Raw genomic sequence first — 26,118 nt, 5'->3', positions numbered from 1 at the left:
TTTCATACACTTAAAGGCGGATTTTGATAAACATTCTGATCCAATCTCAACAGTTATCCTCATAACAAATTTCATTTATCGATTCACCCAGTACCAGTGCCTTTATATTTAGTATTATTATACCCTCCACCATATGGAGGGTATAATTAAATTTGGCATTTCGTTTGTAACACATTGAAATATTCGTCGGAGACCCTATAAAGTATATATATTATTGATCAGCATAAAATTCTATGTCGATTTGAGCATGTCCGTCTGTCCGTGCGTCCGTCTGTCTGTTGAAATCAAGATACAGCTCGCAATTTTAAAGGTAGAGAGTCAAAATTTTGTACAGAAGTTTTTATACCCTACACCACTATGTGGGGAGGGTATTATAAGTTGGTTTTGGCCAAAAAGTTTGTAACGCATCGAAATAATGGTCGTAGACCCATACTTATATATACCAAAATGAATGTCTCGACGAGCTGAGTCGATCTGGCTATGTGTGTCCGTCCGTCAGTCCGTCCGTCCGTCCGTCTGTCCGTCTGTCCGTCTGTCCATCTAAACCTTGTAATCACGCTACAGGTCGCAATTTTGATCGGATCGTCACGAAATTTTGGACGTTGATGGGGGTCCCGGAGGGGAAGAAGCCTATTGATTTTGGTGATGGTCGGATAATATTTAGGGGTCGGAAAGGGCAAAAAACTGGGTGGATAAAAAGACAACGTTTTTTTCCAAAGCGAATATCTCAGCTTCTGCATGGGGTATACCAAAAGCAAAACCTTACAATGAAAGTAGAAAATATCACCTTTCTACTGATGTGAAGTAGGTGCTCGTAGGTGATCAAACAACGAAGATATCACAATAGTAGCAAATAAAACCCCAATTTTCATGTTTGCGATTTTAATTATATTGACGAATATCACAGCTTTGGTTGGAAATTTTCCAAAAGCAAAGCCTGACTATGAAAGTAGAAGATCCCGTCTTTACAATGACGTAAACTAGGTCAGCATAGGTACCCAAATAACGGAGATATCGCAATAGTCGGTAATACATCCCATTTATCCATTTTTTGGAAATCACGCTACAGGTCCCAATTTTGATCGAATCGTCACGAAATTTTGAGGGTTAATGAAGGTCTCACAGAGGAAGAAGCCTATTGATTTTGGCGAGGGTCGGATAATATTTAGGGGTCGGAATGGGCAAAAAACTTATTTGGAGAAAAGTCAACATTTTATTTCAAAGCCAATATCTCTGTTTCTTTCAGAGGTATATCAAAAGCAAAACCTGACAAGGAAAGTAGACAATATCACCTTTACAACGATGTAAAGTAGGTTGTCGTAGGTGGTCAAATAGCAGAGATGTGGTAATAGCCGATAATGCATCCCATTTTCCGATTTTTTTGTAATCACGCCACATGTCGCAATTTTGATCGGATCGTCACGAAGTTTTGGGAGTTAATGGGGGTCCCACAGAGGAAGAAGCCTACTGATTTTAATGATGGTCGGATAATATTAAGGCGTCGGAATGGGCAAAAACTTATTTGGAGAATGGTCAACGTTTTATTTCAAAGCCAATATCTCTGTTTCTTTCAGAGGTATATCAAAAGCAAAACCTGGCAAGGAAAGTAGAAAATATCACCTTTACAATTATGTAAGGTAGGTTGTCGTAGCTGCTCAAACAACAGAGATATCGCAATAGTCGTTAATGCATCCCATTTTCCGATTTTTTGTAACCACGCTACAGGTCGCAATTTTAATCGGATCGTCACGAAGTTTTTGGAATTGTATGCGGGTCCCACAGAGGAAGAAGCCTATTTATTTTGGTGATGGTCGGATAATAGTCAGGAGTCGGAATAAGCGAAAAGCTTATGTGGAGAAAAGTCAAAGTTTTTTTTTCTTATGAGAATATTTCCGCTTCTAGTAGGAGTATTCCAAAAGGAGATATGGCAAAATTTATTATAACATATAATATATCCAATCTTTCCATTTTTTGTAATCACGCTATTTGGAATTTTGATTGGAGAGTCACGAATTTTTGGGGATTGATGGGGGCCCCAAAGATGAAGATGCCTATTGATTTTGGTGATCAAAAAAACAAAAAAACATTGTTCCACAACATCCTATACGGGACAAGGGAGACTTCTCTCATATCAATGAGTGCACCCCAATTCATATTTAGCTCAATGATATGGGACCTACTGTTTATCTCCGAGTCCGAACGGCGTGCCTTAAGACACCACTTGTGGAGAAGTTTTTCAAGGCCGAAATACTCAGGAAATGTCGCCAACATTACTGAGGGGTATTTTGCCACCGTTGAAAAATGTTTGATGTTGCTTGGCCGGGGAATCGAACCCCCGACCTTCTGCGTGCAAGGCGGGCGTGCATATATCGATTTCTTGTAGGGTTATTTCAACGGCAAGGCCTGTCAATGGAAGAAGAAAATATTACCTGTAGATTGGTGTAAAGTAGGTTGGCGAAGGTGGTCAAACGAGGGATATACCACAATAGTCGGTAATGCATCCAATTCTTCCATTCTACAGGTCGAAATTTTGATCGGATGGTCACAAATTTTTGGTTGCTTATGTGGGTCCCAGAGAGAAAGAGGCATATTTTTTGATTAAAAACCAAAATATGTTTGGTGGTAGTTGGATTATGTTCCCTAAAATAAATGTTTACCAGTGAAAAGCTTATGCACAGGGGTAGTGGTGTAGGGTATCACATGGTCGGCCCCGTCCCGACTATAGCCTTTGCTCACATGTTATTACTTGCAGGATGGTTGGTATTGAAAATGGGATATATCGGTCCACACCTTCATATAGCCCCCATAGAACGGTACCTCCCGATTTTCGGTATTTTGAAGGTTTTAGCTTCATTATCCTACCAAAATGGCTGAAGTTTGGTACGTAGTCTTCTTTAGGGGCATAAAACTTTCCCACAGAATTTTGTCGGTATCAGTCCACACCTTCATATAGCCCCCATGGAACGGTACCTCTCGATTTTCGGTATTTTGAAGGTTTTAGCTTCATTATCACTCCGAAATGGCTGAAATTTGGTACTTAGTCTACGTTGGTGGTATAAAACTTTCCCCCGGAACTTTGTCGGTATCGGTCCATGCCTTTATATAGACCCCATAGAACGGTATCTCCCGATTTTCGGTATTTTGAACGTTGTGGCCTCAATATTCCACCGAAATGGCTGAAATTTTGTATTTAGACTTCCTTGGGGGTACTCAAACTTACCCTTTAAATTTGTCGGTGTAGGTCCACGCCTTCATATAGCCCCCATGGATAGGTACCTCCCGATTTTTCGTATTTTGAAGGTTGTGTCTTCAATATTCCACCAAAATGGCTGAAATTTGGTATGTAGTCTTCAATGTGATATAAAACTGTTCGCCAGAAATATGTCTGTACAGGTCCACGCTTTCATATTGTCCCATTTCTGACTAAAATTCGTCGGTATAGGTCCACGTTTCGATATAGCCCCCATAGGAAGGTACCTTCCGATTTTCGTAATACTGAAGATTGTGACGTCAATATCCAACCGCAATGGCTGAAATACGTTATTTCGTCTTCCAAGAGTTATAAAATACTCCAGAAGAGTATTATCAGTATAGGTCCACGTCTTCCTATATCCCCATAGAAGCGTACTTCTTGATTTTCGGTATTTTTTAAGTTTTAGACATATTCTCTTACCGAAATATAGGAAAATTTGGTATTTAGTCTTCTTTGAGCCTAAATACTTTCTGTCAGAAGGAGGGTATAATAAGTTCGGCCCGGCCGAATTTAACGCCGTTCGTACTTGTTTAATACTTCTAGTACACTTATTGTACGACCACCTCTAACAATGAACCTGACAAATCAATAATATATCGGAATTTCACTTCTATTCCTTAGCCCAATACCAAATTTATTGCAATTTTGTACTTTTCCCGCACTAATGATATAATTCCATCTTCATTGCTACACCCAACGTCAAATTTAATACCATTTAGTACATTTCGTATTTCTCAATAAATCATCCAGCCCTCAGCCTAATTTTAGAATTTGTATACATTTCAAAAAATCCGTATCTAAACACCAACACAATCCCTCATACATCATGCAGCACCAAACTGGTACCAAATTTAGTACTTATGGTATATATAAGTTTCAAAAATTACTTCCTTTTATCCAAAACTATATTTTAACCGCGATTTAGTATTTTTCGTATGCATTAGTAACGAATTTCCAAAACTTCCTCTCTATCTCCACTCTAAACGTCAACTGCTATACTAATACGGAATTTCACAATTTCAGCTTTACCCCTTTACACAATAATAATTTGGACAAATCCTGTGCCATTTAGTAATTTTCGCACACTTATTGTACGTATATCCACAACCGCATCCATATCTCAACCCTATACACCAACACCGGCTGTAATTTCCGAATTCCATAATACCATTAACATTTTTCGTATGGAAGCGCGAATTTCAATAACTTTCTCCACCAGTAATTGCGAATTTCAGGATTCCACCTCTATCCGTCCACCCAAATCTAAATTGTACCACATTTAGTACCATTTGTTACTTTTCGTACCTATAAGTACTAATTTTCAAAACTTATTCAATCCCACACTCAAACAGTAACCTTAACTCGATATTTCAGGATTCTATCTCTATTCGTTCATCCAAATATGAATTGTACCAAATTTAGTAACATTTAGTACTTTTCGTACCCATAAGTACGAATTTCCGAAACTACCTCAATCCTACTCTCCACAAGTAATCTTAATTCCAACTTTCAGGATTCCAGCTCTATCCGTCGACCTAAATTTAAATTGTACCATATTTAGTACCATTTAGTACTTTTCGTACCCATAAGTACGAATTTCCAAGATTAAGTCAATCATACAGTCCAACAGTAATCTTAATTCCAAATTTCAGGATTCCAGCTCTATTCTTTCCCCAAAATCCAAATTTTACCAAATTTAGTACTTATCGTACCCATAAGTACGAATTTCCAAAACTTCCTCAATCCTACACTCCAACAGTAACCTTAACTCGAAATTTCAGGATTCCACCTGTATCCGTTCATCCAAATATAAATTGTACCAAATTTAGTACCATTTAGTACTTTCCGTTCCCATAAGTACGAATTTCCAAAACTTCCTCAATGCTACACTCCATAAGTAATCTTAATTATAAATTTCAGGATTCCAGCTCTATCTGTTCACCCAAATCCAAAATGTACCAAACATAGTACCATTTAGTACTTTCCGTACCCATAAGTACGAATTTCCGAAACTACCTCAATCCTACACTCCATAAGTAATCTTAATTCCAAATGTCAGAATTACAGCTCGGTCCTTCCACCTAAATTTAAATTGTACCATATTTAGTACCATTTAGTACTTTCCGTACCCATAAGTACGAATTTCCAAGACTAAGTCAATCCTACAGTCCAACAGTAATCCTAATTCCAAATTTCAGGATCCCAGCTCTATTCGTTCCCCCAAATCCAAATTGTACCAAATTTAGTACTTTTCGTACCCATAAGTACGAATTTCCAAAACTTCCTCAATCCAACACTCCAACAGTAACAGTAATTGCGAATTTCAGGATTCCACCTCTATCTGTCCACCCAAATCTAAATTGTACCAAATTTAGTACCATTTATTACTTTTCGTACCCATATGTACGAATTTCCAAAACTTCCTCAATCCCACACTCCAACAGTAACCTTAACTCGAAATTTCAGGATTCCAGCTCTATTCGTTCACCCAAATATAAATTGTACCAAATTTAGTACCATTTAGTACTTTCCGTACCCATAAGTACGAATTTCCAAAACTACCTCAATCCTACACTCCATCAGTAACCTTAATTCGAAATTTCAGAATTCCAACTCTATCCGTTCAACTAAATTTAAATTGTACCAAATGTAGTACCATTTAGTACTTTCCGTACCCGTAAGTACGAATTTCCAAGACCAACTCAAACCTACACTCCAAAAGTAATTAAATTCCAAATTTCAGGATTCCAGCTCTATCCGTTCACCCAAATCCAATTTGTACCAAATTTAGTACCGTTTACTACTTTTCGTACCCATAAGTAAGAATTTCCAAAACTACCTCAATCCTTCACTTCATCAGTAATCTTAATTCCAAATTTCAGGTTTCCATGTCTATCTAAATCCAAATTGTACCAAATTTGGTACCATTTAGTACTTTTCGTACACATAAGTATGAATTTCCAAAACTACCCCCATATCTCGATCGTACACTTCAACGGTAATCTAAATTCCAAATTTCAGGTGTTCAGATCCATCCGTTCACCCAAATCCAAATTGTACCTAATTTAGTACCATTTAGTACTATTGTACACATAAGTACAAACTTCCAAAATCATTTTCTTATATCAACACCACTTCCCCACCTTGATTCCCATACCAAATATGAGGATTGTAGCTATATCCGCTCAATATATACAATTGGTACCAAATTTAGTAACTTTTCGTACACTTATAGGTCGAATTTCCAAAAACCCTTTGGTACATCCTTCTAACTCTCCATCAGTTACCCTCATTCCAAATTTCTAGCTCTTCCCGTTTGTCTAATACAAAGGGTACCATATTTAGTACCTTTTAGTACTTTTCGTACCCTTCTAGGTCGAATTTCCAAAAACCCAGCCTTATCTCACCCCTACACACCGACAGCAACCCACAGTCAAAATTTCAGCTTTCTAGCTTCAGCGGTTTCGTCTGTGCGATGATATGTCAGTCACTCACTCAGTCACTCACTCACTCACTCACTAAGCTCTTTTATATATATAGATAAGCCTGGATTTTTTAATAAACGTGGATTTTTTTTAAAATATTTTCCAAGGACTTTGAAGTCAATAAGCGTGGATTTAAAAAATCCAATTACTTTGATGTCTTTGAGGTCAAGAAGCGTGGATTTAAAAAATATTTTTTTTAAATATTTTCCAAGGACTTTGAAGTCAATAAGCGTGGGTTTAAAAAAATACAATTACTTTGAGGTAAATATGCTGGATTTTTTAAAATATTTTTGAAAAGTCGTTGAGGTCAAGAAGTGTGGATTCAAAAAAAATTCCAGGACTTTGAGTTAAATAAGCGTGGATTTCTTTTAAATATTTTTTCCAACGACTTTGAGGTCAATAAGCGTGGATTTTTATACCCTACACCACTATGTGGGGAGGGTATTATAAGTTGGTTTTGGCCAAAAAGTTTGTAACGCATCGAAATAATGGTCGTAGACCCATACTTATATATACCAAAATGAATGTCTCGACGAGCTGAGTCGATCTGGCTATGTGTGTCCGTCCGTCAGTCCGTCCGTCCGTCCGTCTGTCCGTCTGTCCGTCTGTCCATCTAAACCTTGTAATCACGCTACAGGTCGCAATTTTGATCGGATCGTCACGAAATTTTGGACGTTGATGGGGGTCCCGGAGGGGAAGAAGCCTATTGATTTTGGTGATGGTCGGATAATATTTAGGGGTCGGAAAGGGCAAAAAACTGGGTGGATAAAAAGACAACGTTTTTTTCCAAAGCGAATATCTCAGCTTCTGCATGGGGTATACCAAAAGCAAAACCTTACAATGAAAGTAGAAAATATCACCTTTCTACTGATGTGAAGTAGGTGCTCGTAGGTGATCAAACAACGAAGATATCACAATAGTAGCAAATAAAACCCCAATTTTCATGTTTGCGATTTTAATTATATTGACGAATATCACAGCTTTGGTTGGAAATTTTCCAAAAGCAAAGCCTGACTATGAAAGTAGAAGATCCCGTCTTTACAATGACGTAAACTAGGTCAGCATAGGTACCCAAATAACGGAGATATCGCAATAGTCGGTAATACATCCCATTTATCCATTTTTTGGAAATCACGCTACAGGTCCCAATTTTGATCGAATCGTCACGAAATTTTGAGGGTTAATGAAGGTCTCACAGAGGAAGAAGCCTATTGATTTTGGCGAGGGTCGGATAATATTTAGGGGTCGGAATGGGCAAAAAACTTATTTGGAGAAAAGTCAACATTTTATTTCAAAGCCAATATCTCTGTTTCTTTCAGAGGTATATCAAAAGCAAAACCTGACAAGGAAAGTAGACAATATCACCTTTACAACGATGTAAAGTAGGTTGTCGTAGGTGGTCAAATAGCAGAGATGTGGTAATAGCCGATAATGCATCCCATTTTCCGATTTTTTTGTAATCACGCCACATGTCGCAATTTTGATCGGATCGTCACGAAGTTTTGGGAGTTAATGGGGGTCCCACAGAGGAAGAAGCCTACTGATTTTAATGATGGTCGGATAATATTAAGGCGTCGGAATGGGCAAAAACTTATTTGGAGAATGGTCAACGTTTTATTTCAAAGCCAATATCTCTGTTTCTTTCAGAGGTATATCAAAAGCAAAACCTGGCAAGGAAAGTAGAAAATATCACCTTTACAATTATGTAAGGTAGGTTGTCGTAGCTGCTCAAACAACAGAGATATCGCAATAGTCGTTAATGCATCCCATTTTCCGATTTTTTGTAACCACGCTACAGGTCGCAATTTTAATCGGATCGTCACGAAGTTTTTGGAATTGTATGCGGGTCCCACAGAGGAAGAAGCCTATTTATTTTGGTGATGGTCGGATAATAGTCAGGAGTCGGAAATAAGCGAAAAGCTTATGTGGAGAAAAGTCAAAGTTTTTTTTTCTTATGAGAATATTTCCGCTTCTAGTAGGAGTATTCCAAAAGGAGATATGGCAAAATTTATTATAACATATAATATATCCAATCTTTCCATTTTTTGTAATCACGCTATTTGGAATTTTGATTGGAGAGTCACGAATTTTTGGGGATTGATGGGGGCCCCAAAGATGAAGATGCCTATTGATTTTGGTGATCAAAAAAACAAAAAAACATTGTTCCACAACATCCTATACGGGACAAGGGAGACTTCTCTCATATCAATGAGTGCACCCCAATTCATATTTAGCTCAATGATATGGGACCTACTGTTTATCTCCGAGTCCGAACGGCGTGCCTTAAGACACCACTTGTGGAGAAGTTTTTCAAGGCCGAAATACTCAGGAAATGTCGCCAACATTACTGAGGGGTATTTTGCCACCGTTGAAAAATGTTTGATGTTGCTTGGCCGGGGAATCGAACCCCCGACCTTCTGCGTGCAAGGCGGGCGTGCATATATCGATTTCTTGTAGGGTTATTTCAACGGCAAGGCCTGTCAATGGAAGAAGAAAATATTACCTGTAGATTGGTGTAAAGTAGGTTGGCGAAGGTGGTCAAACGAGGGATATACCACAATAGTCGGTAATGCATCCAATTCTTCCATTCTACAGGTCGAAATTTTGATCGGATGGTCACAAATTTTTGGTTGCTTATGTGGGTCCCAGAGAGAAAGAGGCATATTTTTTGATTTAAAAACCAAAATATGTTTGGTGGTAGTTGGATTATGTTCCCTAAAATAAATGTTTACCAGTGAAAAGCTTATGCACAGGGGTAGTGGTGTAGGGTATCACATGGTCGGCCCCGTCCCGACTATAGCCTTTGCTCACATGTTATTACTTGCAGGATGGTTGGTATTGAAAATGGGATATATCGGTCCACACCTTCATATAGCCCCCATAGAACGGTACCTCCCGATTTTCGGTATTTTGAAGGTTTTAGCTTCATTATCCTACCAAAATGGCTGAAGTTTGGTACGTAGTCTTCTTTAGGGGCATAAAACTTTCCCACAGAATTTTGTCGGTATCAGTCCACACCTTCATATAGCCCCCATGGAACGGTACCTCTCGATTTTCGGTATTTTGAAGGTTTTAGCTTCATTATCACTCCGAAATGGCTGAAATTTGGTACTTAGTCTACGTTGGTGGTATAAAACTTTCCCCCGGAACTTTGTCGGTATCGGTCCATGCCTTTATATAGACCCCATAGAACGGTATCTCCCGATTTTCGGTATTTTGAACGTTGTGGCCTCAATATTCCACCGAAATGGCTGAAATTTTGTATTTAGACTTCCTTGGGGGTACTCAAACTTACCCTTTAAATTTGTCGGTGTAGGTCCACGCCTTCATATAGCCCCCATGGATAGGTACCTCCCGATTTTTCGTATTTTGAAGGTTGTGTCTTCAATATTCCACCAAAATGGCTGAAATTTGGTATGTAGTCTTCAATGTGATATAAAACTGTTCGCCAGAAATATGTCTGTACAGGTCCACGCTTTCATATTGTCCCATTTCTGACTAAAATTCGTCGGTATAGGTCCACGTTTCGATATAGCCCCCATAGGAAGGTACCTTCCGATTTTCGTAATACTGAAGATTGTGACGTCAATATCCAACCGCAATGGCTGAAATACGTTATTTCGTCTTCCAAGAGTTATAAAATACTCCAGAAGAGTATTATCAGTATAGGTCCACGTCTTCCTATATCCCCATAGAAGCGTACTTCTTGATTTTCGGTATTTTTTAAGTTTTAGACATATTCTCTTACCGAAATATAGGAAAATTTGGTATTTAGTCTTCTTTGAGCCTAAATACTTTCTGTCAGAAGGAGGGTATAATAAGTTCGGCCCGGCCGAATTTAACGCCGTTCGTACTTGTTTAATACTTCTAGTACACTTATTGTACGACCACCTCTAACAATGAACCTGACAAATCAATAATATATCGGAATTTCACTTCTATTCCTTAGCCCAATACCAAATTTATTGCAATTTTGTACTTTTCCCGCACTAATGATATAATTCCATCTTCATTGCTACACCCAACGTCAAATTTAATACCATTTAGTACATTTCGTATTTCTCAATAAATCATCCAGCCCTCAGCCTAATTTTAGAATTTGTATACATTTCAAAAAATCCGTATCTAAACACCAACACAATCCCTCATACATCATGCAGCACCAAACTGGTACCAAATTTAGTACTTATGGTATATATAAGTTTCAAAAATTACTTCCTTTTATCCAAAACTATATTTTAACCGCGATTTAGTATTTTTCGTATGCATTAGTAACGAATTTCCAAAACTTCCTCTCTATCTCCACTCTAAACGTCAACTGCTATACTAATACGGAATTTCACAATTTCAGCTTTACCCCTTTACACAATAATAATTTGGACAAATCCTGTGCCATTTAGTAATTTTCGCACACTTATTGTACGTATATCCACAACCGCATCCATATCTCAACCCTATACACCAACACCGGCTGTAATTTCCGAATTCCATAATACCATTAACATTTTTCGTATGGAAGCGCGAATTTCAATAACTTTCTCCACCAGTAATTGCGAATTTCAGGATTCCACCTCTATCCGTCCACCCAAATCTAAATTGTACCACATTTAGTACCATTTGTTACTTTTCGTACCTATAAGTACTAATTTTCAAAACTTATTCAATCCCACACTCAAACAGTAACCTTAACTCGATATTTCAGGATTCTATCTCTATTCGTTCATCCAAATATGAATTGTACCAAATTTAGTAACATTTAGTACTTTTCGTACCCATAAGTACGAATTTCCGAAACTACCTCAATCCTACTCTCCACAAGTAATCTTAATTCCAACTTTCAGGATTCCAGCTCTATCCGTCGACCTAAATTTAAATTGTACCATATTTAGTACCATTTAGTACTTTTCGTACCCATAAGTACGAATTTCCAAGATTAAGTCAATCATACAGTCCAACAGTAATCTTAATTCCAAATTTCAGGATTCCAGCTCTATTCTTTCCCCAAAATCCAAATTTTACCAAATTTAGTACTTATCGTACCCATAAGTACGAATTTCCAAAACTTCCTCAATCCTACACTCCAACAGTAACCTTAACTCGAAATTTCAGGATTCCACCTGTATCCGTTCATCCAAATATAAATTGTACCAAATTTAGTACCATTTAGTACTTTCCGTTCCCATAAGTACGAATTTCCAAAACTTCCTCAATGCTACACTCCATAAGTAATCTTAATTATAAATTTCAGGATTCCAGCTCTATCTGTTCACCCAAATCCAAAATGTACCAAACATAGTACCATTTAGTACTTTCCGTACCCATAAGTACGAATTTCCGAAACTACCTCAATCCTACACTCCATAAGTAATCTTAATTCCAAATGTCAGAATTACAGCTCGGTCCTTCCACCTAAATTTAAATTGTACCATATTTAGTACCATTTAGTACTTTCCGTACCCATAAGTACGAATTTCCAAGACTAAGTCAATCCTACAGTCCAACAGTAATCCTAATTCCAAATTTCAGGATCCCAGCTCTATTCGTTCCCCCAAATCCAAATTGTACCAAATTTAGTACTTTTCGTACCCATAAGTACGAATTTCCAAAACTTCCTCAATCCAACACTCCAACAGTAACAGTAATTGCGAATTTCAGGATTCCACCTCTATCTGTCCACCCAAATCTAAATTGTACCAAATTTAGTACCATTTATTACTTTTCGTACCCATATGTACGAATTTCCAAAACTTCCTCAATCCCACACTCCAACAGTAACCTTAACTCGAAATTTCAGGATTCCAGCTCTATTCGTTCACCCAAATATAAATTGTACCAAATTTAGTACCATTTAGTACTTTCCGTACCCATAAGTACGAATTTCCAAAACTACCTCAATCCTACACTCCATCAGTAACCTTAATTCGAAATTTCAGAATTCCAACTCTATCCGTTCAACTAAATTTAAATTGTACCAAATGTAGTACCATTTAGTACTTTCCGTACCCGTAAGTACGAATTTCCAAGACCAACTCAAACCTACACTCCAAAAGTAATTAAATTCCAAATTTCAGGATTCCAGCTCTATCCGTTCACCCAAATCCAATTTGTACCAAATTTAGTACCGTTTACTACTTTTCGTACCCATAAGTAAGAATTTCCAAAACTACCTCAATCCTTCACTTCATCAGTAATCTTAATTCCAAATTTCAGGTTTCCATGTCTATCTAAATCCAAATTGTACCAAATTTGGTACCATTTAGTACTTTTCGTACACATAAGTATGAATTTCCAAAACTACCCCCATATCTCGATCGTACACTTCAACGGTAATCTAAATTCCAAATTTCAGGTGTTCAGATCCATCCGTTCACCCAAATCCAAATTGTACCTAATTTAGTACCATTTAGTACTATTGTACACATAAGTACAAACTTCCAAAATCATTTTCTTATATCAACACCACTTCCCCACCTTGATTCCCATACCAAATATGAGGATTGTAGCTATATCCGCTCAATATATACAATTGGTACCAAATTTAGTAACTTTTCGTACACTTATAGGTCGAATTTCCAAAAACCCTTTGGTACATCCTTCTAACTCTCCATCAGTTACCCTCATTCCAAATTTCTAGCTCTTCCCGTTTGTCTAATACAAAGGGTACCATATTTAGTACCTTTTAGTACTTTTCGTACCCTTCTAGGTCGAATTTCCAAAAACCCAGCCTTATCTCACCCCTACACACCGACAGCAACCCACAGTCAAAATTTCAGCTTTCTAGCTTCAGCGGTTTCGTCTGTGCGATGATATGTCAGTCACTCACTCAGTCACTCACTCACTCACTCACTAAGCTCTTTTATATATATAGATAAGCCTGGATTTTTTAATAAACGTGGATTTTTTTTAAAATATTTTCCAAGGACTTTGAAGTCAATAAGCGTGGATTTAAAAAATCCAATTACTTTGATGTCTTTGAGGTCAAGAAGCGTGGATTTAAAAAATATTTTTTTTAAATATTTTCCAAGGACTTTGAAGTCAATAAGCGTGGGTTTAAAAAAATACAATTACTTTGAGGTAAATATGCTGGATTTTTTAAAATATTTTTGAAAAGTCGTTGAGGTCAAGAAGTGTGGATTCAAAAAAAATTCCAGGACTTTGAGTTAAATAAGCGTGGATTTCTTTTAAATATTTTTTCCAACGACTTTGAGGTCAATAAGCGTGGATTTTTATACCCTACACCACTATGTGGGGAGGGTATTATAAGTTGGTTTTGGCCAAAAAGTTTGTAACGCATCGAAATAATGGTCGTAGACCCATACTTATATATACCAAAATGAATGTCTCGACGAGCTGAGTCGATCTGGCTATGTGTGTCCGTCCGTCAGTCCGTCCGTCCGTCCGTCTGTCCGTCTGTCCGTCTGTCCATCTAAACCTTGTAATCACGCTACAGGTCGCAATTTTGATCGGATCGTCACGAAATTTTGGACGTTGATGGGGGTCCCGGAGGGGAAGAAGCCTATTGATTTTGGTGATGGTCGGATAATATTTAGGGGTCGGAAAGGGCAAAAAACTGGGTGGATAAAAAGACAACGTTTTTTTCCAAAGCGAATATCTCAGCTTCTGCATGGGGTATACCAAAAGCAAAACCTTACAATGAAAGTAGAAAATATCACCTTTCTACTGATGTGAAGTAGGTGCTCGTAGGTGATCAAACAACGAAGATATCACAATAGTAGCAAATAAAACCCCAATTTTCATGTTTGCGATTTTAATTATATTGACGAATATCACAGCTTTGGTTGGAAATTTTCCAAAAGCAAAGCCTGACTATGAAAGTAGAAGATCCCGTCTTTACAATGACGTAAACTAGGTCAGCATAGGTACCCAAATAACGGAGATATCGCAATAGTCGGTAATACATCCCATTTATCCATTTTTTGGAAATCACGCTACAGGTCCCAATTTTGATCGAATCGTCACGAAATTTTGAGGGTTAATGAAGGTCTCACAGAGGAAGAAGCCTATTGATTTTGGCGAGGGTCGGATAATATTTAGGGGTCGGAATGGGCAAAAAACTTATTTGGAGAAAAGTCAACATTTTATTTCAAAGCCAATATCTCTGTTTCTTTCAGAGGTATATCAAAAGCAAAACCTGACAAGGAAAGTAGACAATATCACCTTTACAACGATGTAAAGTAGGTTGTCGTAGGTGGTCAAATAGCAGAGATGTGGTAATAGCCGATAATGCATCCCATTTTCCGATTTTTTTGTAATCACGCCACATGTCGCAATTTTGATCGGATCGTCACGAAGTTTTGGGAGTTAATGGGGGTCCCACAGAGGAAGAAGCCTACTGATTTTAATGATGGTCGGATAATATTAAGGCGTCGGAATGGGCAAAAACTTATTTGGAGAATGGTCAACGTTTTATTTCAAAGCCAATATCTCTGTTTCTTTCAGAGGTATATCAAAAGCAAAACCTGGCAAGGAAAGTAGAAAATATCACCTTTACAATTATGTAAGGTAGGTTGTCGTAGCTGCTCAAACAACAGAGATATCGCAATAGTCGTTAATGCATCCCATTTTCCGATTTTTTGTAACCACGCTACAGGTCGCAATTTTAATCGGATCGTCACGAAGTTTTTGGAATTGTATGCGGGTCCCACAGAGGAAGAAGCCTATTTATTTTGGTGATGGTCGGATAATAGTCAGGAGTCGGAATAAGCGAAAAGCTTATGTGGAGAAAAGTCAAAGTTTTTTTTTCTTATGAGAATATTTCCGCTTCTAGTAGGAGTATTCCAAAAGGAGATATGGCAAAATTTATTATAACATATAATATATCCAATCTTTCCATTTTTTGTAATCACGCTATTTGGAATTTTGATTGGAGAGTCACGAATTTTTGGGGATTGATGGGGGCCCCAAAGATGAAGATGCCTATTGATTTTGGTGATCAAAAAAACAAAAAAACATTGTTCCACAACATCCTATACGGGACAAGGGAGACTTCTCTCATATCAATGAGTGCACCCCAATTCATATTTAGCTCAATGATATGGGACCTACTGTTTATCTCCGAGTCCGAACGGCGTGCCTTAAGACACCACTTGTGGAGAAGTTTTTCAAGGCCGAAATACTCAGGAAATGTCGCCAACATTACTGAGGGGTATTTTGCCACCGTTGAAAAATGTTTGATGTTGCTTGGCCGGGGAATCGAACCCCCGACCTTCTGCGTGCAAGGCGGGCGTGCATATATCGATTTCTTGTAGGGTTATTTCAACGGCAAGGCCTGTCAATGGAAGAAGAAAATATTACCTGTAGATTGGTGTAAAGTAGGTTGGCGAAGGTGGTCAAACGAGGGATATACCACAATAGTCGGTAATGCATCCAATTCTTCCATTCTACAGGTCGAAATTTTGATCGGATGGTCACAAATTTTTGGTTGCTTATGTGGGTCCCAGAGAGAAAGAGGCATATTTTTTGATTAAAAACCAAAATATGTTTGGTGGTAGTTGGATTATGTTCCCTAAAATAAATGTTTACCAGTGAAAAGCTTATGCACAGGGGTAGTGGTGTAGGGTATCACATGGTCGGCCCCGTCCCGACTATAGCCTTTGCTCACTTGTTGAAAATATTTTTTCCAATGACTTTGAGGTCAAAAAGTGCGATTTTTTTAATACTTCGATTTTTAAAATAAAAATATTTTTCAAGGACTTTTAGCTCAAGAAACGTCGATTGTTTAAAATAATTTGCAAGGATGTTTAGCTCAATAAGCGTGGATATTTTATTTTTCAAGGAATCTTTTGGACTATACACGTCTATTTTTAAAAATATTTTTTAAGGACTTTTAGATCAATAAACGTTGATTTAAAAAGAAAACTTAAGGACATTTAGATCAATAAACGTATATTTTTAAAAATATTTGTCAAGAACTTTCAGCTCTATAAGTGTAGATTTTTAAAAAATATTCCCAAAGGATTTTAAGTCAATAAGCGTGGATTTTTAAAATTATTTTCCAAGTCAATTAGCGTCGATTTTAAAAATGCTTGTCAAGGGCTTTTAGGTCAATATATGACGATTTTTTTTAAATATTTTCCATGGACTTTAAGTTCAACAAGTGTGGATTTTAAAAATATTTTAAAAGGACAGTCAATTCAATAAGCGTCGATTTTTAAAATTATTTTCCAAGTCAATTAGCGTCGATTTTAAAAATGCTTGTCAAGGGCTTTTAGGTCAATATATGACGATTTTTTTTAAATATTTTCCATGGACTTTAAGTTCAACAAGTGTGGATTTTAAAAATATTTTAAAAGGACAGTCAATTCAATAAGCGTCGATTTTTAAAAATATTCTTCAAGGAATTTTTATTCAAAAATCTTTCATTTTTAAAAATGTTTGGTTTTTGTTTTGTTTTTAGCCCTTTGTTAATTTCCGTAAAATATTTCCCCCCAAATTTCATTCCGCCACTAACTTATTCCTATCACATAATCGTTTGGTCTTTAAACTTTAATTGTCCTACATAATAGATATACCAACATACATCCACACATACAAACATATTTCCCAGAATGTTAACTATTAAAATGGTCGAACTCTTTCAAGCCAGCTTAATACCCATTTGTTAGTGATTACATTAAAGTTTGTTGTTGTTGTTGTTGTCGTTGATGGTTTCTCTTTTCGTTGGTGTTGTTGTTATTGTTATTGTAAGCCACAATGTTTTTGTTTACAACGGCTATGGGCTGATGGTTGGTTTGTTGGTTGTATTTCATAAATATTTAACTTACCTATTTTGTTTGGTCGGTGGCGTAGCATAGGGTACACCCAAGAATACCTCCACCGAACGTAAATATCGATAGTTGTCCAATGGTAATATTAGGCCATGCAATCTACCATAACGGGTCTGAACGATACGATGACCCAGACGTGCATTTTTATAAATATCCAGTGTTGAGGCATTGACGTAAGCAGCGGGTGGCAGTGAGAGTAGGGTAAATAATATCATCAGCAGTACGGTTGTAGTGGTGGTGGTGATGGCGGTGCTGGTACTGGTTAAGTGGTAGCTGTTGCCATGCCTCTGTTGTAGGAATTGTGGCAAGCTACGCTGATGAAGATGATGCTGCTGCTGCTGCCATGAACACCACCACCACCATGATAATGGTGTTGGGGGCGTTTTGCTGCAAGGGGCGGGTTTGGAGGTGGGCCTTGTTGTAAGTGCCTGCAAGCTATGACAGCTTGATGTGGCTGCTGTTTTGGTTGTTGGTGTTGCAGTCTCAGTTAAAACTGTTGCTGGAATTATTGATGGCATTCGGCTGGCAGTTGATGTTGTTCCTGATGACGATGGAGATAATGTACCCATGGCGGGGGGACATGTTGACTCTGTCACATTCTTGGCTGCTGCTGCTGTTGTCAATGATTTTCTGTAAATTGACAATGTTTTTCGTTTTGTTAAAATAGTTGTAGCTGAGGATGGTGTGGTTGTTGTTCTTGCCGCCATGGCATTGCATTTTTTACAGCCTATAGTAGTTGTGGTTGTTGCTGTTGTCTGTTTTATTATTGACGTTGTTAACGCCGTTGTTGTCGTTGAATTCAACGCCAACGCCCCCACTGTCGTCTGTATTGTTGCTGTTGGCACTGATGTTGACGAGGACAACGATGCCGATGATGCTTGACTCGTTGTCAAGCAATTGCAGTTATTCAGCCACATAATGCTGATTATTGGCGTTCTGTGTAGTTGGTTTGTGTGTGTGTTTTTTATTTTAGTTTATCAGGCTATTGTGCGTTGTTGCTGTTGTGTATTTATTTTACGACCCTCTGGGTTTCATTCGTCTGTCTGTCTGTCTGTCTGGATTAGCGGGGTGCCGTTTTTCAATTTATATCAAAACTGTTTTGGTGCGTCAACAAAAACTGCAGGCAATTCTATTCATTTATTGTTACAAATTTATACCAAATTGCTGCTGCTGTTCTTTCACTTGCATAGAGGCTATCATCCACTGAGAGAGAGGCGAAAAAAACAATAACAACCACAACGACATCAGTAACAGATTGCTGGCTGTCAGACGCAATTGTTTTCATGGAATCGAATACCAATGAGGAATTTGTAACCACTAAGTGCTGGGTGTCGGGTTTGGGTGTTGAGCAAAGTGTTTTCTATTGGTTTTGTGGAGCCATTCGTTGTTTCTGGTAATGCAATTCCTCCTCTTTAACTTCCATTGCAGTATGGTAGGGTTTTTATTGTTATTTCGTTAAAGGTTTATTACATTTTATTTTTTCCATTCGGTAACAAAGTTCAAGTTGCTTTCTTTGTTGTTAATTTTTTGTTAGTTTTCTTTGTTGTTGAAAGCGATATGGCTTTTTTGCTGATATTTTATTGATTTTACCCTCGCTTTTCGCTTTTGTTTTCAGATCTAAGTGGTTGTGGTTTTATTCTCCCTATATTTTGATGATTTTTATTGTTGTTTAACGTTGTTGCAACGTTGTAAGTGGCAGTATTTTATTGTAAATGAAATCAAATCTGTAAATAAAAGAAAATGGTTGTTAATAAATTGTTGTTTGATTGGTTATAAACTAAATAGAATTAAAATGGAATAGGATGCCCTGGGAGAATTTAATATTTAACAAGTTTTGGAATACGCCATCTGCGGGCTAGTTACAGGATAAATTGAAGGCACACATTAAGAATATGTTTTATGTCAATTTAAAAATATTTTTTTAACAGACATAAACCCTATTTTTTAAATATTTTAATTTTTTTAATAAAATTTTTTGATTTAAAATATGTATATTTTTCATTTTTCAAATAAAAAAAAATATTTGCAATTTTGCCTGTTAGGGCGAAGATCATTTTGGCCGGATGACCGAATTTTTTCAAAGTGAATATTTTTAATTTTTTGTTTTCCAATATATTTTTTATTCTTCAAAAAATTAAATTTTATTTTTCAGAAAATCTACGCTCAATGTCCTTGTAAAGTATCAAAAAAATCTAGGTTGAAATTCCTTGCAAAGTATTAAAAAATCCACACTTGTTGACCTAAAATTCCTAAAAAATCCACGCTTTTTGACTATAAAGTCCTTGCCAGGTATTAAAACAATTAAAGTTGTTTGACTTCGAAGTTCTTGCAAAGTATAAAAAATCCAACATTATCGACATCAAAATCCTTGAAAATATTTAAAAGCAATTCACGCTTATTGAACTCAAAATTCGTGGAAAATGTTTAAAAAAATCCACACTTATTGACTACAAAGTCCTTACAAAATATGTTTAAAAAAATCTACGCTTTTTGGACATTATGGATTTTTATACAAATATTTTTTTCAACCGAATAATAGGCGTGGATTTTTATACAAATATTTTTTTTCAAAAGAACAATAGGCGTGGATTTTTATACAAATATTTTTTTCAACAGAACAATAGGCGTGGATTTGTATACAAATATTTTTTTTTCAAAAGAACAATCGATAGGCGTGGATTTTTATACAAATATTTTTTTCAACAGAACAATAGGCGTGGATTTGTATACAAATATTTTTTTTCAAAAGAACAATCAATAGGCGTGGATTTTTATACAAATATTTTTTTTTCAACCGAACAATACGCGTGGATTTTTATACAAATATTTTTTCAACCGAACAATAGGCGTGGATTTGTATAGAAATATTTTTTCAACCGAACAATAGGCGTGGATTTTTATACAAATATTTTCAGCAGAACAATGGACGTGGATTTTTATTCAAATATTTTTTTCAACCGAACAATAGGCGTGGATTTTTATACAAATATTTTTTCAACCGAACAATAGGCGTGGATTTTTATACAAATATTTTTTCAACCGAACAATAGGCGTGGATTTTTATACAAATATTTTTTCAACCGAACAATAGGCGTGGATTTGTATAGAAATATTTTTTCAACCGAACAATAGGCGTGGATTTTTATACAAATATTTTTTCAACCGAACAATAGGCGTGGATTTTTATACAAATATTTTTTCAACCGAACAATAGGCGTGGATTTTTATACAAATATTTTCAGCAGAACAATGGACGTGGATTTTTATTCAAATATTTTTTTCAACCGAACAATAGGCGTGGATTTTTATACAAATATTTTTTCAACCGAACAATAGGCGTGGATTTTTATACAAATATTTTTTCAACCGAACAATAGGCGTGGATTTTTATACAAATATTTTTTCAACCGAACAATAGGCGTGGATTTCTATATAAATATTTTTGCAACCGCACAATAGACGTGGATTTTTACACAAATATTTTTTTTCAACCAAACAATAATCGTGGATTTTTCACAAATATTTTCTTCAACTAAACAATAGGCCTGGTTTTTTTACAAATATATTTTTCAACCAAACAATAGGCCTGGATTTTTTACAAATATTTTTTTCAACTAAACAATAAGCCTGGGTTTTTTACAAATATTTTTTTCAACCAACCAATAGGCCTGGATTTTTTACAAATATTTTTTTCAACTAAACAATAAGCCTGGGTTTTTTACAAATATTTTTTTCAACCAACCAATAGGCCTGGATTTTTTACAAATATTTTTTTCAACCAAACAGTAGTCGTGGATCCTTTACAACCAAACAATAGACCTGGATTTCTTACAAATATTTTTTTTCAACCAAACAATAGTCGTGGATTTTTTACAAATGATTTTTTTAACCAAGTAATAAGCGTGGATTTTTTAAAAAAACATTTTTTTTTAACCAAACAATAGGCGCGGAGGTTTTAAAAATATTTTTTTCAACCAAACAATAGTCGTGGATTTTTAACGCTTTTTGACATAAAAGCCCTTGGAAAATATTTAAAAAAATCTAAGCTTATTGGCCTCAAAATTCTTGGAAAAATATTTAAAAAAAATCCACGCTTATTGGACCCAAAGTTTTTAAGAAAACAACAACAAAAATACTTATTTTTTTAAAATATTTTTTCAAGCGATTAATAGGCGTGGTATTTTATTGCTACTTATTTCTTCAACTGACCAAGAGGAATATGCGTGGACCTTTGTGAAAAGCATTTTTTCATTGTTAACTGACCAAAAGGCATAGATTTTTTAATATTGTTTCATGGATTTAAAAAAATATATATTTTTTTCAACCTTCCAAAATTAATATATTTTTGTAATATTTTCCAACCATCAAAAAACATGGGTTTAAAAAAAATGTTTTTCAACTTTCCAAGTGCGTGATTTTTTTTTAGTATTTTTCAACCTTTCAAGGGTGTATGTTCAAATATTTAACCGACAGAGTGGCGCAGATTTTTTGTTTAAAAAATATTTTTTACCCTTCCGTGAGACGTGAATTTTTTTGAATGTTTTAACCGACCGAAAGACGTGGATTTCTGTTCAAAAAATATTTTTCAAACGAGCCAATATAATAAAACGAGAAGAAGAAAGATAAACCCCTCAAATATTGATAATTCCCATAAATGTTTTCTTAACTTCATCTGTAGCATCTGTTATTATATTGTACCCGTTTAGGTAAAACACGAATAACGCATTTTCACTAATTGCATCAAACTTCTACTTTAAAATTCGCTTTCATTAAGTATTCAACATTTAATTTTTATCACCATTGTAGTTAATTTTAATGACAGTTTTCCAAAGCTACACAACTATTGTTCATTTAAAGAAAGTTTTCATCCAAAAGAGAGGAAGATAAAACAGCAACAAAAGCAACGTTTCGTTTTCGAAACTATTAAAATCACTAAAGAGCCAATTTTGCTTTGTGGCATATGTTGCAAATGTTTGGCCATGAGAGAAAAAAAAATTAGTGTAAATTAGTAACAAGCAGAAGTAGCAGAAGAGTGGTGGAGCAACAAATGTTTGTGTGTGTGTGTTCGTTTGACTAATGAAATCATTTGAGGTAAGCAACTTGTATACTTCACTTTTTTTAAGGGAGCGAGCGGTGTAATCAGGTAACAAGTGGCAATAATTTGCAGTAATTTCTTGTTTCATCGTGCCAATGAAAAATGTGTTAGGAAAAGGGGTTTCGGGTGGTACACATTTTGAAACGAAGAGAAGTGGAAGTGGTAAAGGCGTGGATTTTTATACAAATATTTTTTTCAACCGAACAATAGTCGTGGATTTTTTTGTAAGTGTTTTTTCAATAGTCCGATAGGCGTGGATTTTTATACAAATATTTTTTCAACCGACCAATAGTCGTGGATTTTTTTGTAAATGTTTTTTTCAATCGTCCGATAGGCGTGGATTTTTATACAAATATTTTTTTCAACCGAACAATAGGCGTGAATTTTTATACAAATATTTTTTCAACCGAACAATAGGCGTGGATTTTTATACAAATATTTTTTTCAACCGAACAATAGGCGTGGATTTTTATACAAAATTTTTTTCAACCGAGCAATAGGCGTGGATTTTTATACAAATATTTTTTTCAACCGAACAATAGGCGTGGATTTTTATACAAACATTTTTTCAAGCGAACAATAGGCGTGGATTTTTATACAAATATTTTTTTCAAGCGCAAAATAGGCGTGGATTTTTATACAATTTTTTTTTTTCAAGCGAACAATAGGCGTGGATTTTTATACAAATATTTTTTTTTCAAGCGAACAATAGGCGTTGATTTTTATACAAATATTTTTTTCAAGCGAACAATAGGCGTGGATTTTTATACAATTTTTTTTTCAAGCGAACAATAGGCGTTGATTTTTATACAAATATTTTTTTCAAGCGAACAATAGGCGTGGATTATTATACAAATATTTTTTTCAAGCGAAAAATAGGCGTGGATTATTATATACAAATATTTGTATACAAATATTTTTTTCAACCGAACAATAGGCGTGGATTATTATATACAAATATTTGTATACAAATATTTTTTTCAACCGAACAATAGGCGTGGATTATTATACAAATATTTGTATACAAATATTTTTTTCAACCGAACAATAGGCGTGGATTATTATACAAATATTTTTTCAACCGAACAATAGGCGTGGATTATTATACAAATATTTTTTCAACCGAACAATAGGCGTGGATTATTATACAAATATTTTTTCAACCGAACAATAGGCGTGGATTATTATACAAATATTTTTTCAACCGAACAATAGGCGTGGATTATTATACAAATATTTTTTCAACCGAACAATAGGCGTGGATTATTATACAAATATTTTTTCAACCGAACAATAGGCGTGGATTATTATACAAATATTTTTTTCAAGCGAAAAATAGGCGTGGAGTATTATATACAAATATTTGTATACAAATATTTTTTTCAACCGAACAATAGGCGTGCATTTTTATACAAATATTTTTTCAACCGAACAATAGGCGTGGATTTTTATACACTTAATTTTTTCAACCGAAAAATAGGCGTGGATTTTTATACAAATATTTTTTCCAACCGAACAATAGGCGTGGATTTTTATACAACTAATTTTTTCAACCGAACAATAGGCGTGGATTTTTACACAAATATTTTTTTCAACCTAACAATAGGCGTGGATATTTATACAAATATTTTTTTCAAGCGAACAATAGGCGTGGATATTTATACAAACATTTTTTTCAAGCGAACAATAGGCGTGGATATTTATACAAATATTTTTTTCAAGCGAACAATAGGCGTGGATATTTATACAAATATTTTTTTCAAGCAAACAATAGGCGTGGATATTTATACAAATATTTTTTTCAACCGAACAATAGGCGTGGATTTTTATACCAATATTTTTCTCAACCGAACAATAGGCGTGGATTTTTATACAAATATTTTTCTCAACCGAACAATAGGCGTGGATTTTTATACAAATATTTTTCTCAACCGAACAATAGGCGTGGATTTTTATACAAATATTTTTCTCAACCGAACAATAGGCGTGGATTTTTATACAAATATTTTTCTCAACCGAACAATAGGCGTGGATTTTTATACAAATATTTTTCTCAGCCGAACAATAGGCGTGGATTTTTATACAAATATTTTTCTCAACCGAACAATAGACGTGGATTTTTATACAAATATTTTTCTCAACCGACCAATAGGCGTGGATTTTTATACAAATATTTTTCTCAACCGAACAATAGGCGTGGATTTTTATACAAATATTTTTCTCAACCGAACAATAGGCGTGGATTTTTATACAAATATTTTTCTCAACCGAACAATAGGCGTGGATTTTTATACAACTATTTTTTTCAAGCGAACAATAGGCGTGGATTTTTATACAAATATTTTTTTTCAAGCGAACAATAGGCGTGGATTTTTATACAAATATTTTTTAACCGAACAATAGACGCGGATTTTTATACAGTTTTTTTTTTCAACCGAACAATAGGCGTGGATTTTTATACAAATATTTTTTAACCGAACAATAGACGCGGATTTTTATACAGTTTTTTTTTTCAACCGAACAATAGGCGTGGATTTTTATACAAATATTTTTCTCAACCGAACAATAGGCGTGGATTTTTATACAAATATTTTTCTCAACCGAACAATAGGCGTGGATTTTTATACAAATATTTTTCTCAACCGAACAATAGGCGTGGATTTTTATACAAATATTTTTCTCAACCGAACAATAGGCGTGGATTTTTATACAAATATTTTTCTCAACCGAACAATAGGCGTGGATTTTTATACAAATATTTTTCTCAACCGAACAATAGGCGTGGATTTTTATACAAATATTTTTCTCAACCGAACAATAGGCGTGGATTTTTATACAAATATTTTTCTCAACCGAACAATAGGCGTGGATTTTTATACAAATATTTTTCTCAACCGAACAATAGGCGTGGATTTTTATACAAATATTTTTCTCAACCGAACAATAGGCGTGGATTTTTATACAAATATTTTTCTCAACCGAACAATAGGCGTGGATTTTTATACAAATATTTTTCTCAACCGAACAATAGGCGTGGATTTTTATACAAATATTTTTCTCAACCGAACAATAGGCGTGGATTTTTATACAAATATTTTTCAACCGAACAATAGACGTGGATTTTTATACAAATATTTTTTCAACCGAACAATAGACGTGGATTTTTATACAAATATTTTTTTTCAACCGAACAATAGGCGTGGATTTTTATACAAATATTTTTTTTAAATACAAATATTTTTTTAACGGAACAATAGGCGTGGATTTTTATACAAATATTTTTTTAAATACAAATATTTTTTTTAACTGAACAATAGGCGTGGATTTTTATACAAATATTTTTTTAAATACAAATATTTTTGTTAACTGAACAATAGGCGTGGATTTTTATACAAATAATTTTTTAAATACAAATATTTTTTTAACTGAAAAATAGGCGTGGATTTTTATACAAATATTTTTTTAAATACAAATATTTTTTTTTTAACTGAACAATAG

General features: G+C 35.2%; 1 protein-coding gene and 1 long non-coding RNA gene across 2 annotated transcripts in view; both read right to left on the bottom strand.

The window, feature by feature from the left end:
- Nlg4 (Neuroligin 4) overlaps positions 1–18,923 on the bottom strand; it is a 438,709-nt gene extending 419,786 nt beyond the window's left edge. Inside the window, exon 1 of the mRNA XM_073973573.1 lies at positions 17,523–18,923. Coding sequence (XP_073829674.1) covers positions 17,523–18,442 — 920 coding nt within the window. The 5' untranslated portion in view covers positions 18,443–18,923. The remainder of the gene's footprint in view (positions 1–17,522) is intronic.
- A 258-nt stretch (positions 18,924–19,181) lies between these two features.
- Positions 19,182–26,118, bottom strand: part of LOC141397426 (uncharacterized) — a 326,171-nt gene continuing 319,234 nt past the window's right edge. Inside the window, exon 3 of the long non-coding RNA XR_012411401.1 lies at positions 19,182–19,249. This is a non-coding gene — a long non-coding RNA (uncharacterized lncRNA). The remainder of the gene's footprint in view (positions 19,250–26,118) is intronic.

This window comes from Musca autumnalis, unplaced genomic scaffold, assembly GCF_047663935.1.
Source record: "Musca autumnalis isolate F117 unplaced genomic scaffold, ASM4766393v1 scaffold_1, whole genome shotgun sequence".
In the NCBI taxonomy this organism is placed as follows: domain Eukaryota; kingdom Metazoa; phylum Arthropoda; class Insecta; order Diptera; family Muscidae; genus Musca; species Musca autumnalis.
This window is presented reverse-complemented; position numbering and strand designations above follow the sequence as displayed.